Consider the following 16,133-nt stretch of genomic DNA (forward strand, 5'->3'; position numbering starts at 1 on the left):
CTCTTGCAAGAGAGCACTAGGACTCTCTAGAGTTCCCTGACCACCCACCCCTGAGCCATTCTGTCCCCAGCAAGGGGAACTCACAGGCGGACCCGCACCCTAGGCAGGATCTGTGTCCCACTGGCGGTGGGTCGGGGTACACAGCAGATGGGGTGGCAGGAGGGTCTTTCTGGGGAGGTGAAAATAAAGATGGCTGCAAGGGGGCATAGGTTCCACCCAAATCCGGCCTGTCCCGAGGCGCCTGTCTCCAGGGCCACCCAAGCACCTTCCTGACTCCACAAACACATCTGCCAGAACAATGGAACCATGGGGCAGGAGGGGAATTAGAGATTAGTTGGACCAAACACTCCCAAACTTGCCAAGCGAAGAAACCGAGGCCCAGGTCACCCAAGGAGCCCTCGCCAGCAGGGTTAGGAGCAAGGAGAGTTGGCTCCAGATGAGCTTCTCTCTTTTCTCACTGCATCCCTTCCTTCTGCTCCTCTCCTCTTTCCCTCTCTCCTTCCTTTCCTATTTTTTCTCCCTTAAGTACCTCAAGGTGCAAGACAGCTGGGGGTCAGCACAGGAAGATGACAAGGACAGGAGGATGTAGGATGGTGGCCCGAAGGCCAAGGGCAGGCTCTGGATGCAGAGGGAGCGGGAGGAGACTGGGCAGGGCAGGGCAGAGAGAGGGCATGGAGATGGATGGATGAGACAGAGTCCCTGCCACCCTGGTGTTTATGCTTTGCCCTGTCCCTGGGCCCTGGGCCCTGTCCATCATTGCTGCCCGTCATGGACACCATCAGGTCTCAGTCTTCACTTCCTTTTCTTCTCCTTGGCCACCTTGGTCTCCTCAGCCTCCAACTGGCCCTTGCTAAGTTTCATTCTCTTCTTGCCCAGTGGGGTCTTGAAGTACCAGTCCTGGGTTGGCAGGGGCAGGGGGTGAGTCCACCAGGCCAACCCTCAGGTCGCTGGCTGCCCTCACTTCCCTCTCTCTATGGGTCCTATGTCCTCCTGTCCTCAGAGTTTAGGGGTCCTGTCCCAGCGGGGGCTCACCTTGTTCCCCACCAAACACTAGCATTCAGGAGGCTGAGGCAGGAAGATCACTGTGAGTTCAAGACCAGCCTGGGCTACATAGTGAGTTTAAGGCCAGTCTGAACTACATAACAAGACTCTCTCAAAAAACAAAAAACAACTCCAGGAAACAGTGTCAGCCATCGTAGGGGGGCATACCCCTTTCCCCACCCCTAAGGCTCTTTCCTGTGCCCCCAAGCCCAGTAGCCTTACCTTCAGGGACTCCTCCTCCTCGAAGTACACTGGGTTCAGCTTCGCCAGCTGCACCAGGAATTCAGAGGCCCCCAGGGGCCGCCTGGACAGCTGCAGAATCTGCCGCTCATTCAGCACCATCTCGGTGGCTTGGACGATGTGACCCGATGTGTAGCCATTGGACACCCTGGCCAGGGCACTGAGGTCCAAGCTCAGGGTCACCTGTGCCCGGGCCTCTATCATATGCTTCCAGAGCACCGTGGGCAGCAGGAGAGCACGGGCCTGAGGGGAGGGTCAGCGGGATGGAGCTTGGTGTCTCTGCAGAGCAGCTCCTCTCCCTGGGGCCAAGAGCCCTGGCCTGTCCCCAGGCAACAGCGGCAGGGAAAGAGAGGTGCAGGACGCCTTCTCAGCCCCAGCCCCATGTACCTGGCCTCACCATAGCGGGCAGCATAGTCGGGCCAGGGCACAAAGAGGATGCACTCGTACAGCTGGCAGAGCCCCTTCATCTCCACCAGCTGCGGCTGCTCCGTGGTTCCTATGAGTATCACGAGGTCTCCTGGACTCAGCACCTGCATGGCCTTGCCCAGGTCTTTCTTGATGCCTTTTGGGTCCATCCAGCCAGGAAGGTCCAGGGTTGGGACACGGCCCACGCCCAGCCCCAGGGCAACCTGAGCGGGCCGGGCTTCCAGAAGGAGGGGGCTGGTCTGAGGTAGCAGCCCTGTTGCCTGCTGCCCCTGCTCCTCACCTGCCTCTCTTCTTTTGGGATCTTCTTAGAGAAATTTTTCTCGGCATCTCCGATCTAGATCACAGAGGGCTGGAGCAGCCGGGCCACCTGGACAGACCAGGGCAGCAATGAGACAGAAGATGCCCCTGGGCAAGGGCCTTGTCCGCATCTGGTAGGTCCCCAGGATTTAGGTTCACCTTGAGGTCCCAGCTGCACTTCCCACATCCTCCCAGCCCTTTGCACCTTCACGTCACTCAGTTTGAAGTAGAGTCATTGTCCTCCATGGCGGGTAAGGGGACCACATTACACTTCATCTTTTTTTTTTTTTTTTTTGAGACAGGGTCTCACTTTGTAGTGCAGGCTGGCCTTGAACTCCCTATATAGCCAGAACTGGCCTTGAACTTGTAGTAATCCTTCTGCCTCAGCCTTCCAAGTGCTGGGATCACACGCGTGCACCACCAAGCCTGGCAATACCCCATCTTACCGTGAAAAGAAACTGCTCTGCCTCCTCACCTTTCCCAGCATGGAGAAGCCAAGCTCCTAGCAGGGCTTGGTGGGGAGACATGAAACCCCAGCCACAGGCAGAAAGGTGACCCTGGAGCATAAAGCCCACCTAACTCTGATGTCACAGCCTAGACCCAGAAACGTGAAGCCCAGGGGCTCTAGACCTTGAAGACCATGTGGACAATCATCTATGCCCCGGTCTTGCCAGGGTATTTGCCCTGCAGGTTTCCAGGTGACAAGTCGAATGGGTTGGCCCCTGTTTCTGTGCACACGGCGTGGACCAGCATCTTCTTCCCTGTGCCGGAGGGGTCCACCAGGAGGATGGATCGGATGAGGGGAGCCAGGGAGTGAATGTCTGAGGAGCCTGGAGGAAGGAGGCAGCCCAAGGAGAAGATGAGAATCTCACTATGGAGCCCAGGCTGGTCTCAAACTTGAGGGAATCCTTCTGCCTCAGCCTCTCAAGTGCTGGGATTACAGGTATGTGCCACTAGGCCTGGCTCATTCAATTTCTAGGGTGATGTCCAGCAGGGCCCAAGGAAGGCAGGAGTCCAACAGGGACTTATGGCTCCTGGGGAGGGGAAGCCTGGCCTGGCTGTGCCTACCTGGCTGTGCCCACCTTGCCTGAACCCCAGCCCCCACCCAGCGTGGGCCCTTCTTCCCTAGGCCTCACCCAGCTGAAGGACTCCATACAAGGCCATGTTCTGTTGCACATCAGACAGGGAGGGCATGGACAGCTTGTTAGCCAGCATCAGTGCAGACCCCAGGTAGAGGCAGTCTCCTGGGGGGAGAGGGCAGGCAGCCTGGTGAGTGTCGCTTGGCTGTGGGGGGACTCTAGAGGGGGACCCAAGAGGCCTGACTGGGGATGGGGGACCTCTCTTGGAGCAGGCACGGGGAGGGACTCACCGATGTAGTCTTTCAACGCCACCCTGTCACTCTTCTTTAGAAGCCCAGAAACGACAAGCTCTTCATACAGCCAGTCCAGGGACCTGGCAGGGGATGACACAGGACACCCCAGGGACCTCAGCAAGTGAGGGACAGAGAGTCAGATCTGTGTCAGCAGAGGAGAGGGGACAGTGTCTCCTGCCTAACTTTTTTTTTTAAAGGATAATCTCAAGGGTTTTTGTTTGTTTGTTTGTTTGTTTGTTTTTCCGGTACTGGGGATCAAATTCAGGACCTTGCACTTACCAGGCAGGCATGTTGCCACTGAGCTACATCCCTGGCTTCTCTCGTTGAGTTTTAAAAAATGTCTTGGTACACATCTGTATATATCATTATTCCTTGCAGGGAGGTGGTGCATGGGTGTCGCACATCTGAACTCTTTTTTTTTGGTACCGGGGATCGAACTCGGGTCCTTGCGCTTGCGAGGCAGGTGGCAGAACCACTGAGCTAAATCCCCGGCCCTACATCTGAACTCTTTACACACCCCTCCCGCCTCCCTCCACCTCTTGGTCCCCTCCCTATCTGCAAAAGATCTAATTTGCTCTTTATTTATAATTTGGATTTCTCATTTGAGAGAAACCATGTGATATTTAAGCTTGTACGTGTCTGATTTATTTCACTTAACGTGGTCTCAAGGTGCTTCCATTTTCCTACAAATGACTCAAGTTTATCCTTCTTTATGGCAAAGTAGTGCTGCTCTGTGCATAAATATCATGTTTTCTCTCTCCACTCCCAGATTTAGCTCTGATGAGTCGTGCTGTTAGAAACATGGGTATCAAACGCAGGCATCACTGTGCTATGAGGTCTTTAACTCTTTTGGGAAGATGCTAGGGACCCTCCCAGCGGTCAGGAACACCCACAGCGAAAGCAGAAGATGCAGCCCTGACCACTGTCTCTGCGGTAGGTGTCCCACAGTGGGTGCCCCATGGAATGATGGGAATGTGAGAAGGGCCAGCAGCCCCTGTGACACTCGCCGTCCGCCTCTCATGCCCCAAACGCCACCACCGGGGTACCCTGACCCTCTTCCTGAAACCAGCTTTAGGGTGTGAATTCTTGGAGAGAGGGCTGGCACTAAAATCAGTGAGCTGGTGACACCAGAAATGGGGTGGAAAGGGGCACGGGCGGGTCCCTCGGTGCTGGGGTGGGGAAACCATGGGGGAGATGGCTCCGAGGGGACAGACCGGGTGAGGGTGGGGACTGGGGGGCCTGGAAGAGGGGAGCGACGGTTATCATGAGCCCTGTTGAGATCTTAGTCTGCACTCTCATTTTCAAAGGCAGGAAGTCGGTGAGCAAGGCCAAGGGTCCAGATTGGTGACCCGACTTTCCCAAGGCCACCCAACAGCAGGACCAGGACCCGAGGTCAGGTCACCTCCCTCGACTGGGCACAGGCACCCTCACAGCATGGCGGCCACAAGCCTACCTGTTTGGGGTCAGATCGTTTTCCTTCTTCTTCCCAGTTTTCTTGCCAGGCTTTTTCTGGGTAGGAGAAGCACACGGTGACTGTCCTTGATCTCCACTGCCCCACCCTCACGTACCCTCCTCTGCCAGCCGCAGCCCCCATCCACCTTCGGAGCCTTCAAGGGTCTCCCAGCCTCCTTGTCCATGGCCAGACGCAGGTTCTTCAGCTCCTGCTGCATGAGCTCATCTACCTGGGGACACGATGGGGATGCCATGTGGGGGGCAGGAGGCGGGGGAGGCGGGCAGAGAGGAGGGGCACCCTCATGGAAGACCCAGGCAAGGAGGGAGAAGGCAGCAGGGGCTCGGCCTGGCTCCTTTCCTCCCCTCCCCTATCCTGACAGGGGACAGACAGGGGACAAGGGGGAGCCTCAGGAAGGTGGGGTGGCAGGGCTGAAGGTAGAGCAAGAACTATGCCTGGGGGCAGCGAGGCCTACAGAGGATGAGCTGGATACCTTAGTACAGGCTGAAGGCCAGGAGGAGGCAAGGAGAGGCCCAGGAGGGGCGGCCCAAGGGTCCCAACAGCCTCACACCTGTGCTCGGATCCCCACTTCCACTTCCGTCCCCTTTTTCCTCCCGGAGGATCTCAGGGTCAACACTCCAGCTGGAGTGTTTGTTCTCATTCCGGTTCTTCCACACATCTGATCGCAGAAAGCAAAGGAGTACACGAAGCCCGAGTCCCACATGCACGAGCACACACCCACACACATGCGTGCACACACTGACCCCAGCCAGTCATCCTGTTCCCACCCAGCCCTTTGGCACTGATTTTATCCAGGGCTTCACCCCAAGCCCTGTGACCACAGGGTTCAGACCCAAACGCATACCACTCTGACCCAAGGAATCACTGCTGTGCCTTCCACAGACATGCCCCCCGTGGCCACCTCAGGTCCACACGTCAGATGCCACTTCCCCATGACCAAGTCCCCTCAAGATCAACAGGTTCCAGCAGCGTCCTCCTTCTTACTTGTGTATTCCTGGCGTCCCATGCTGATCCCAGGTATAAATTTGGAGGGCAACACTTTCAACATTGTTTCCACTTCCTAGAACAGAAACATGTTTTTGCCAGGCATGGTGCACACCTATTATCCCAGCACTCCGGAGGCTGAGGCAGGAGGATCGCCATGAGTTCAAGGCCAGCCTGAATCACACAGTGAGACCCTGTTTCAAAAAACAGCAAAAGAAGCAGGCTTTTGGCCTTGACTTCTTCACCTCCATCAGTTTTCAACTCTGCTTGACTCTCACCCTGGCCAGCCTGGTTCTTCCCTCCCACCTGTGCCAGAGACTGTCTTACCCCCTTCTTGGCCTTTTCTTCCTTCCCTTTCTTTTTCTCTTTTTTCTCCTGGTCTCTCTCTTTACTCGTCTTGTTCGCCTTCTTTTTGTTCTCCTGGGGCTGCATCTGCAGTTCCATTTTCACCTGCAGCCCATGACAAGTGTTTGGAGACCAGGGAATCTTACAGGGGCGAGAACCATGGGCTGGAATAGTATGGACCAGGATTCCCAAAGCCGAGGACACTGCCAGGGTCCAGATGGCTGAGCATGCAGCTCGTACTGGGGTCCTCGAGAAAGGGCTGTTCTGACCGAGGCTGCTGCACACTCCTGCACCTTGGGGACCTGGAGCCACAATGGCCTCAGACCATTTCCTCTCTGGGGTCAGGGCTGTCTTCTCCAGGCCCACACCATCTTTCTAGCCACCCTTGTGCCCTCTGTACGGTCACATGTGCCTCCACAGAAGATAACCCTCCCCACCCTACCACCATTCTGTTTCCACTCACTATTCTCTGTAACCTCAGGCTGTGTTTGCCACAGAACCCCTCCTGTTCTCACTGCTAGGGTACCTGCTCCAGAGTCCTGTCAGCAAAGATCAGGCGGGATCCACCTAATGACTGGTCTGGATAATCAGGGAACCGGCTGGGAATGGCACCATGTGGACACCAGATGGTTGGAGACGGGCAGTTGGAGAGGTGGGTGGGTGCTTGGACAGACAGGTGGATGGGTGGGAGCGTGGGTAGGCGGGTGGATAGGTGGATCAACAGATGGAAGGACGGGTGGGAAGAGAGTAGTAGGTCTGGATGCTCAGATGGGTAAGTGCTAGGACGGATGGATGATGGAGGGAGGGATGGACAGATGGACGGACGGATGGGTGGACGGATGGGTGGATGGGTGGATCAATGATAGGAACGGTGGGTGGACAGATGGGTGGACGGATGGGAAGCTAATGGATGGACAGAGAGATGGAGAAGATAAAGGAACAGAGAGACAGAGGAAAGAGGGAAGGAATGGGAAGTGATGGAATGGAATACAGAGGAGAGACTGCTCTGGGGCCATTTGTGGACGCCTTCCCCACCGAATCCTGGCGTCTCCTCTTCTCTCTGGAAGGTGGGAAGTCGAGTGCAGAGCTGGTCCTGTACATTGGAGGTTCGTGGTTTAAACCAAGAGTTTAACACCAAGCAGGGCGTTGGGGGACAATCTGGACTAGAGGAGAGAACCAGTGGGAGAACGAGGCAGGAACAACTCGGGGTGCTGGGGTGAAGAGGGAATGAGGGTGGGACCCCGAGGCTCTGGACACTGACCGCCACCCCATAAACCACTGTCGGATTTGCTCCCTCATACGCTCCTTCACGTCAGGCCCTTTGGTTTCTGTGACAGCTTCTTGGGCCTTCACCCTAGCCACGTGGAACCCCTCTTCCATTTCCTTCCGGTGGAGCCTGCGGGTTTCCTCCCCAAGGGTGGCCTTCCACAGGCTACCCAAGGGCTCTGCCTGGCTGGGTGTGGGGAGCTGGAGGACATGGGACAGAGGCTATCAGGCTGGGGGCGCAGGTGGTGGGAGGCACCTGCCGCAACTCCCTGCCAGTACACCCTCCCGGACCCACGAGCATGCCTGCATCCGGAGAAACCGTGCTCCATGCCGAAGCACGTCTGTGTAAATTACTCTGATAATGACTTTGTTGGAAGCGTCCTGGCTGGCCCCCTGCCCGCCCAGCGCCCCCTCCCCGAAGCCTCCGGCCCCAGCCCCCACCGCCCCACCCGAGGCCGAGTTGGCAGCCGCTCTGGAAGCCACTTTCCCGCCTCATTGGCTCCCAAATGTATTTTAAATATCACTCTGCGCAGAGACAATTACTGAAAACGCTGAGCTCACACTGTTGATGGGCCCAGGCGGCCAGGCTCATTCCTCACCCACCGCCTTGCTGTGCCCCCCAACCTCTCCCCGCCAAGGCCAGCCCCACCTCCCTCCGGCTGCTCTCCCTCCTGGGGGTCCAGCTCTTCAGGCCAGCAAGTCTCTGACCTCCACTCCTATCCCACAGCCCGTGGTGGCCCAACTTGCCAAGACTTGGTGCCTCCCCAGGGAAACGCACTTCCCTCCCATCTTGGAGCCCAGCCTGGCCCCCACCTCCTCCTGTGTCAACCAGGCCTCTGGGGGGCTTCCCAGGCCAAAGCCTGGCTCCCCAGGGACCCCCGATCCTATCCCTGCCAGTACTCACCTATCCCATTTAGTGGAAACTCCCTGCTGCAGGGGACAGTCAGAGAGCAGAGAGCAGATTCAGGGATGGGACTGCTTACCTGCCTGTACACACATACACTCATACCACGCAATCCACACTTAGCCATATTCCCGGGACAGCAGAAGAGAGGCAAATCTGGACCCCGAAGCAAGTGGGGAGCTCGGGGTGTGGGCCACCCCAACACATCCAGCCTTGGGGGCACAGGGTAGTTCTGCTGCCTGTGCAACCTCCTCCCTCCTCTACCACCCTGCAGCCTCTCCTTCAGCTGTGAAGGGACACAGGGCTGTGATGCTCTGTGATACTGCCCTCCTCATTTGAGATTTCTCTGGGGGCTCTAGAAGAAGAAGGGGTAAGAGCGGTTTGTCTTGGTGGCTTCCCTTTCCTCTGCTTCTCTCTCCTCCAGGGTCTCCTGCCCAGCCTGAGTGGAGGATCGAGGGCATTGTGAGGCTGGAGAGGGCTGTGTGCTGGCACCAGGCCCAAAGGTTCAAGACCGGGAGGCCCCTGCTGTGGCCAGGCTGGCTCACCATGCCGATGAACTCCATCTCCTCGAGCCGGTCCTGCTGGGTGCGCTTCCTCTGCTGGTGACCTTTTCACACCTGGGGTGGGGATGCATGGTACTCAGGTGCTCTCCACACAGCATGTGGAAGGGTGGGCCTCAGGCCTGGGGGTCTCCAGGCTCATCGCAGAGGGGATCTAAGGTGTGCCGGATAAGCACCTCCTTAGCAAGAGCTCCTCTAGTTAATACTACAGGGCTTTTTGGTTTTGTTTTGGTTTTTTTGTAGTACTGAGAATTGAACCCAGGGCCTTTGCACTGAGCTACATCCCCATCCCTTTTCTGGTATTTTATTTTGAGACAAGTTCTTATCAAGCTGATAAATAGCCCAAGCTGGGCTGGAATTTGTTATCCTCCTCCCTCAGCCTCCCACAGTGCTGGGATTACAGGCCTCCATACCAGGCCCAGGGAACGGGGCCAGAGAAGGCACATGGCCTTGCCCACACCAAGTGCAGAGCCCTTCCCCAACCATGTCCAGCCCTGGGACAGCTGAGTGCCAGTGGGTGGGAGGTGGGGTGGTAGAAGGGGGCAGGGCCAGCACCCAACCTGAGCTTCCTGTTCCCATGCTAGCACCCCCATGAACAGGATCAGCCTCTGGCACTTTCTGGGCCCGGGCTTCCTGGTCCTGCAGCCAGGACAGGATGGCCCACAATAATTGGGTGCTTTCTATGTCCTTCCCTTTTATTCGTGTGCTGGATGGAGAACTCTTAAGATTGGAATGCATATTTCTGTAGTTTTCCTGTCTGATGACAAGGACAGCATGCTCTGGGTAGGATGGGCAGAGGTGTGTCCTCCTCCCCACCTGGGTGGACACTGGTGTGTCATTCACACACAAGTGCAGGCAGAATGCTCAGTGTCCTGAGTGATAAAGTAAACTCTATCCCCTTTGGGAAGGATATATAAGGTGTGATTGCAAACTACAGTGAATGTTGAACTTCTTAAAGATTATTACAGACACATTGCCATGAATCTCCCTCAAAATCCTCCCCCTCACTTCGCTTACACTGATCCCATTATTCTTGCCACTTTCTGCATCAGCTCTGGAAGTGCTCTTTCATGAGGGTCTTTAGTTGTGTCATCACAGCTGCCTTGATGACCTGAATGGATTCAAAATGTTGACTTTTCATTATCATTTTGAGTTTGGAAGAGCCAGAAGTCACATGGTGCTAGATCCAGTGAATAAGGTGGATGAGGACATGGCATCATGTTTTTATGAGCCTGCCTTTCCACAGGATGGCACTTGGCAGTAGCATTCACCATATTTGTAATCATAAAGACATGAAAGAGGACTCCAGAGCTACTGCAGAAAGTGGAAGACTGATGGGAAGAGTGTGTTTGAAGGGAGGAGGAGGATTTTGAGAGGATTAATGGCAATGTGTCTTTTACTATAATAAAAATTTAAGTTTAAACAGTAACTGTATATTGTGATCACCCCTGTACCTTCACAGAATGGTCATTTATTTGATGATTTGCTCTTGCGGTTTAGGGGGAAGAGGGTGTACTCTTTCTCTAGTGGGCTGAAGAAAGAAATCTTTTATCTTTTTTATTTTTGGGTACCGGGGATCCAACTCGGGTCCTTGTGCTTGCACAGCAGGTGGAGAAACCACTGAGCTAAATCCCCGGCCCTGGAGAAAGAAATCTTTAAGGCACTGGGACTTGAGAGACAGAAAGTGGGAGAGGAGGTTGATTTGAGAGAGAAGCAAGGCCCAGTCTCATGTCTGCATGGGTTTCTGGAAGGAAAAGGAGGCAAGAGACTTTGTGACAAATCAGGGCTGTCTGGCCCAACAGCAGCCTCCAGGGCAGGGAGTTGTTGCCTGCCACACCGCAAACTTCCTCAGGCCTCTCTGCTCTGGCAGCCCACGGCAGCAGCATTTCTGGGAGTGGAGGAGAGGCGAGGTCCACAGAGCTGTGGGGGTGGAGGACTTGTCCAGACCCCGGCGGGTATAGGGAACAGGGTAGGGGTGATGGTGCTCTTCCAATGCTGAAGTAAAGGGGACCCTAGGAAGACAGAGCTTCAGGGTACTCAGGTCACAGTTGTCAAACTCCAGTTCACCACGAGGCACAGGGTATATTTCAGTGGGTGTTTTTGTTTTGTTTTTTACAGTTATAATTTTTGGAATGATCATTTACTGTTCTGCTATTCTTTCTTTCTTAGATTTGTTTTTCTTAGATTTTTTTTTTACTTGTAGTTTTTTGGGTTTTTGAGACAGAGTCTCACTATGTAGGACACGCTGGCTTTGAACTCACCGTGTAGCCCAGGCTGGCCTTGAATTCCTGGCAATCTTCCTGCCCCAGCCTCCCAGAGTGCTGGGATTACATGCATGCACCAGCAGGTCTGGCTCTCCTAATCTTCATTTCATTGCTACTTCTGTGGCTCGGGCTTTGATGGTATCCTACTCCAAATCCGTTTAGGATAGAGATATAGACTGAATAATAAGCCGGTAAGATAGATGCTGACTGGTGAAGGCCCACCCCTCAGCGTGGGCTGTGGCCAGGGGGCAGCAGAACCTGCACTCCCATGAGCCCAATAGCTGCTGAGCCTGGGAGGCTTCTTGGCCAGGCCCTCGGCCTCCTTCCAGCCCCCAAGGTTACCTTCTGCATGCCCAGAGCCGCCTGGTCCTGACGGAACTTGTGCGGCTTGTCCTCCTGGACCTTCCGATCCCGTTCCTCCTCTCTCCGGATCTCTCGAGTGAAGTCAGCTCGGAGCCGCCCTCGCCTTGAGTGCTTGGCACTTTGCACCAGGATGATGGCCTCTGTCCTGTGCATTCCTGGAGGGCTCTGGGTGGAGAATGGGAACAGAGCAGGCAACATGAGGGACAGCTTTTGTGCAGCGTGGGGTTTGGGGGTGAGTGGGGCCTGCAGGGCACAGCCTCTGTCCCTGGAGAGGGTGTGGAAGGAGTCAGGGCACCCCCCTCCTTATTTCCTGGGTCACCACCGTCCTGGATAGGATCTTGGCCAGCTTCTGCTGCCACTCCTTCACCGTGCTGGACTGCTCCAGCTGGGAGTATTTGGGAATTGGAACCTCGAGGTCTGCCTTTGGGACATAGTAAGGGAGGAGGGTCAGGTACAGAATCCTGGCTGTCAGCTGTCAGGCCATCCATCACCATTTTACCCACCTACCTGTCTCCTCCCCTCCAGAGCCCCGCAGTGGGAAATTTCTGTGGTATGGGGTATGAGATGGAGTCCCCCAAGGGTCAATCCCTTCCTTGCCCTGCAACCTTGTCTAGCCTGAGTTGAGTTTTTTTTTGTTTTTGTTTTTTGAGACAAGAATCTCGCTATGTAGTTTTAGGCTAGGCTTGAACTCACTATGTAGTCCAGGCTGGCCTCAAACTTGCAGTGATCCTCCTGCCTCAGCCTCCCATGTGCTGGGGTTAGAGGTGTGGGCCACCCCCACCCCCACCCCGGTTGAACTCTGGAGGATCCTGGGAAAGTTCATGGCCCAAATCTGGCTGTGCCTCACTGGGGAGCTTTTACTCTGCAGACTCCTGGGCCCTCCCCAAATGTCCACAGCAGAACAGCACTGCCTAAGAAATCTGCCTCTTTTTTTTTTTTTTTTTTGGTACCAGGGATCGAACTCGGGTCCTTGGCGCTTGCAAGGCAGGCGGCGGAACCACTGAGCTAAATCCCTGGCCCTGAAATCTGCCTCTTTTTCCCAAGCCAGGTCAGGGAAACATTGAGGCTGACTTGGCTGGGGAGCGGTGACCAAACCCTGACCTTGGGGCAGGACTGGAGGCCTCACAGTAGTTCTATGCTCTAGAGTACGTCTAGAATTTGGCCACACACACAGATCACCTGGGAGCCTTGCGACAAGGCAGGAGCAGCGCTAGTGGGCTCGTGGTGCAGCTGGAGATTCCTGTGAGCAGCAGGCTGCTGGGTGACGGTCAGCTGCTGGCCCAGGGACCCCATCTGGAGGAGCCACAGGCAGACCCCCCTCATCCATGCCCTGCTCTTTCTGGTCTTCTGGCCATGGTGGGTGGAGCCTGACTGTGCTGCCCATCCCTGAAGCCCCTTCCTGAGGCCAGGGTCCACTACCTTCCCGCTGTTACACAGTCCCCACACTGGTGATGCCCACAGGAGGCCAGGGCCCTCGCTGCACCCTCCCAGCCCGGGTGCCTCACACACCGGGGTCAGCCCGAGGTCCTGCAACACGCGGTCCAGGCAGTGGGTCTCGCACAGGTCTATGCGCACCAGCTCATCCTTGAGCTCCAGCACCCGGCCTGCCACTCCATCCAGCAGGCGCCACAGCAGCAGGCGCTTCTGCAGCTGTACCATCTGTTCGTAGATGGCATCGAACTGGCGCAGCAGCCCCAGGTAGCGCAGGTAGAGCACTGAGAGCTGGTACTGGAAGGCCTGGCACTCCCAGCCTGGCACTGAATCCAGCAGGACCTGCTCTCGGCCCAGCAGCTCTTGCAGCGTCACGTGGGAGGCCACCCAGAGGTGCTGGTAAGCGCTGGAGAGGACAGCACAGAGGCTCTGAGCCTCGGGGAGGGGTAGGTGTGCCCACCAGGAAGGACTGAGCTTGGGGTCCTAGCAGGAGCGCCATCCCCCTGGTGCCAAGTGGACTCTGTGAGTGGGTTGGGCAAGGGACTGTGGGGGACCAGCCTGGCTCAGAGAAGGGTGGGATTGGGGTGCTGGCAACCTGGCTGGTGAGCAGAGAGAATGGTGACCAGCATTCCTGTGGCTGGGGCTCCTGCGAGTGGGGGAGTCTGAGACAAGCGCTGAAGTGGCCCAGGGTGGAGGCTTGGGAGGCCCAGAGCAGGTGTGGTCGCCCACACCTGTAATCCCAGCACTCGGGAGGCTGAGACAGGAGGATTGCCAGGAGTTGGAGGCCAGCATGAACTATATAGCAAACCCTGTTTGGGGGCCCTCAGGAACCCCCAGCCCTCACTCACCCCTCAGACATGGCGCCCACCCCTCACGCTACCCTTTGTGACCTGACTGTGTAACCCAAAGAACCTCGCTGGTTCTCCTAAGCCGGGCAGAACAGCCTGGGTTGAGGGTTCTAACACAGTGTTCTAAGGCTGCAGAATCTGGGATGCAGCCTGGGGACACCAGTCTAGGAGGGCTTCCTGCAAGCAGCACATGGAAAGCGTCATGGGTGAAGATGGACAGCCCATGGGACCCCGGGGTGACTTTCCTTGAGAGAATGAAACAAATAGCCATCAGTATTTGAAGTCACTTGTAAACTGTGAAGCTCTGGATAAACTTGTCCTAAAAGCATTACTCTAACTTTGACTTCTCCTCCAAAGGAAACTTCCTTTCCTTAATCCCCAGGCTTTTTTTTCTTTTTGAGGTGAGTTTTGCTGTGCTCCCCAGGCTGGTCTTAAACTCATGGTGATCCTCCTGTCTCTGCCTCCTGAGGGCTGGGGTTACAGGCATACGCCACTCTCCCCTGCTCTGCCATTCTATTGTATGGTACCATTATGGGAGGCCTGCTGATGGGAGGGAAAAGGCCACTGGGTCTGAGGTCAGAAGGTCCTGAAGTCCCCGCTGTCCCCTCTGTACCTGGGGCTCCTCTGCAGGCCTCCATGGGATCCCTATTGTGGCAGTAGAATGCCCAGGGGGCCAGGCTTCAGAAAACAAGAACATTTTACCAGCAGCAGCGGATTCCAGTCAGCCAGGGGTGACTTTTGGCTCAGTGTGAAGTAGAGGCTTATGAATAAGTAAATAAGTGAGGAACAAAGAGGAAGAGCGAGGTTCTCAGCTCATGGATGTAGTTCACATTGGCCTTGAACTTACTATATAGCCCAGGCCAGCCCTGAACTCATGGTGATCCTTCTGCCTCACCCTCCCAAGTGCTGGGATTACAGGTGTGCCACCATGTCCAGTTCAGCAGTTTCTTATAAACTGGTCAGACTTTCAGGTTTTCTTTTTGGTACTGGCGATCAAACTCGGACCCTTGCGCTTGCGCAGCAGGCGGCGAAACCACTGAGCTAAATCCTTGGCCCCATTCTGGTTTTATGTCTTGAAGATTAGAAGCTAGGCATGGAGGCACATGCCTGTCATACCAGAATTCTGAGAGGCTGAGGCAGGAGGATCATAAGCTCAAACCCAGTCTGGACAATTTAGCAACTTAGAAAGACCTCATCTCAAAATTTTAAAAATATATATTTATATATGAAAAAGGGCTGGGATGTAGCTCAGTGCAAAGGCCCTAGCTTCAATCTCTAGTACTGAAAAAGGAAAAAAAAACCCTGCACAGCTCCTTCCCCCAGCAGTGCTTACCATACAGGACACCATGCCAGCCTGTGAGAAGCAGTCACAGACCTACAGCCTGCAAGTACCACCCCAAGGGCTGTCAGGCCCAGAAAGGGGAAAATCCCCAGCCCTGCTGCAACTCCTTACCAAGGAGAACAGTCAAATCCATACAAAGCATTATTACCTGTCGCTCACAGAACACATCCAAGAAACAGGATTTTTAAAATATGTGTTATGGAGGGCCAGGGGTGCAGCTCAGTGGCACCGTGCCTGCCTCGCATGTGCAAAGTCCTGAGTTTGATTCCCAGTACTTCAAAAAGTTACCCTTGCCTGGCCCATATCCTGGCTTCACCCTGTTCTTCCCATTCATTCATTCTTTTTTTTTTTTTTTTTGTGGAACCATGGATGGAACTCAGGACCTTGTGCTTGCCAGGCAGGTGTGGTGCCACTGAGTTACATCCCAGCCCTTCATTTATTCATTCATTGTTGTGGTACTTTGGACTGAACCCAGGGGCTCACGTGTGCCAGGCAGGCAAATCTACCCTGAGCAACACTGCAGCTCCACACATCTCAAATCACCACAGTGCTCGGGAAAAGGTTGCCCTTTATTTCTGGCAGGCTGGGGCTCACTTGGAATTGAGATACTCAGTGATGGCCTTGGTGCCCTCGGACACAGAGCGCTCCGGCTGCTCCCCGGGCAGCAACAGGCACACGGCTCTCTGGACTTCCCGGGAAGTCAGTGTGGTTTGGCAGAGTACTGGGCCAGCTGGGCAGCTTCCCCTGCCAGCCACTTGAAGACATCGTTCAGGAAGGAGTCCATGATGCCCATGGCCTTGGCAGAGATCCGTGTTGGGGTTCACCTGGAGAAGCAGGACCAGGGTGTTAACAGGGCTCAGCCTGAACCACAGCCTCCACCCTGCCCGAGCTGGGTGCTCCAGGAGATCAGAGACAGGGCCATCAGACAACGAAGTGGGGATTTGTGTTTTCTTTTCGCTGCCACACTCACTCGCCGCAT

The 16,133-nt window shown here is 55.5% G+C and overlaps 1 protein-coding gene across 1 annotated transcript; it reads right to left on the bottom strand.

Moving 5' to 3' along the window:
- Nucleotides 1–135: 135 nt before the first annotated feature.
- On the bottom strand, nt 136–16,133 carry Drc11l (dynein regulatory complex subunit 11 like). Its single transcript, XM_087207733.1, is given in 21 exon segments — nt 136–897; nt 1,264–1,500; nt 1,680–1,858; nt 1,990–2,074; nt 2,635–2,834; nt 3,141–3,248; nt 3,374–3,456; nt 4,830–4,885; nt 4,975–5,058; nt 5,398–5,433; nt 5,435–5,505; nt 5,832–5,907; nt 6,159–6,281; nt 6,703–6,775; nt 7,417–7,643; nt 8,892–8,963; nt 11,513–11,698; nt 11,829–11,954; nt 13,043–13,370; nt 15,749–15,978; nt 16,125–16,133. Coding segments are annotated over 21 exon segments (2,694 nt in total). The 3' UTR covers nt 136–792.

Source organism: Heterocephalus glaber, unplaced genomic scaffold, assembly GCF_053883595.1.
Source record: "Heterocephalus glaber isolate CG9 unplaced genomic scaffold, H.glaber_assembly_v1.0 deba00000818, whole genome shotgun sequence".
In the NCBI taxonomy this organism is placed as follows: domain Eukaryota; kingdom Metazoa; phylum Chordata; class Mammalia; order Rodentia; family Bathyergidae; genus Heterocephalus; species Heterocephalus glaber.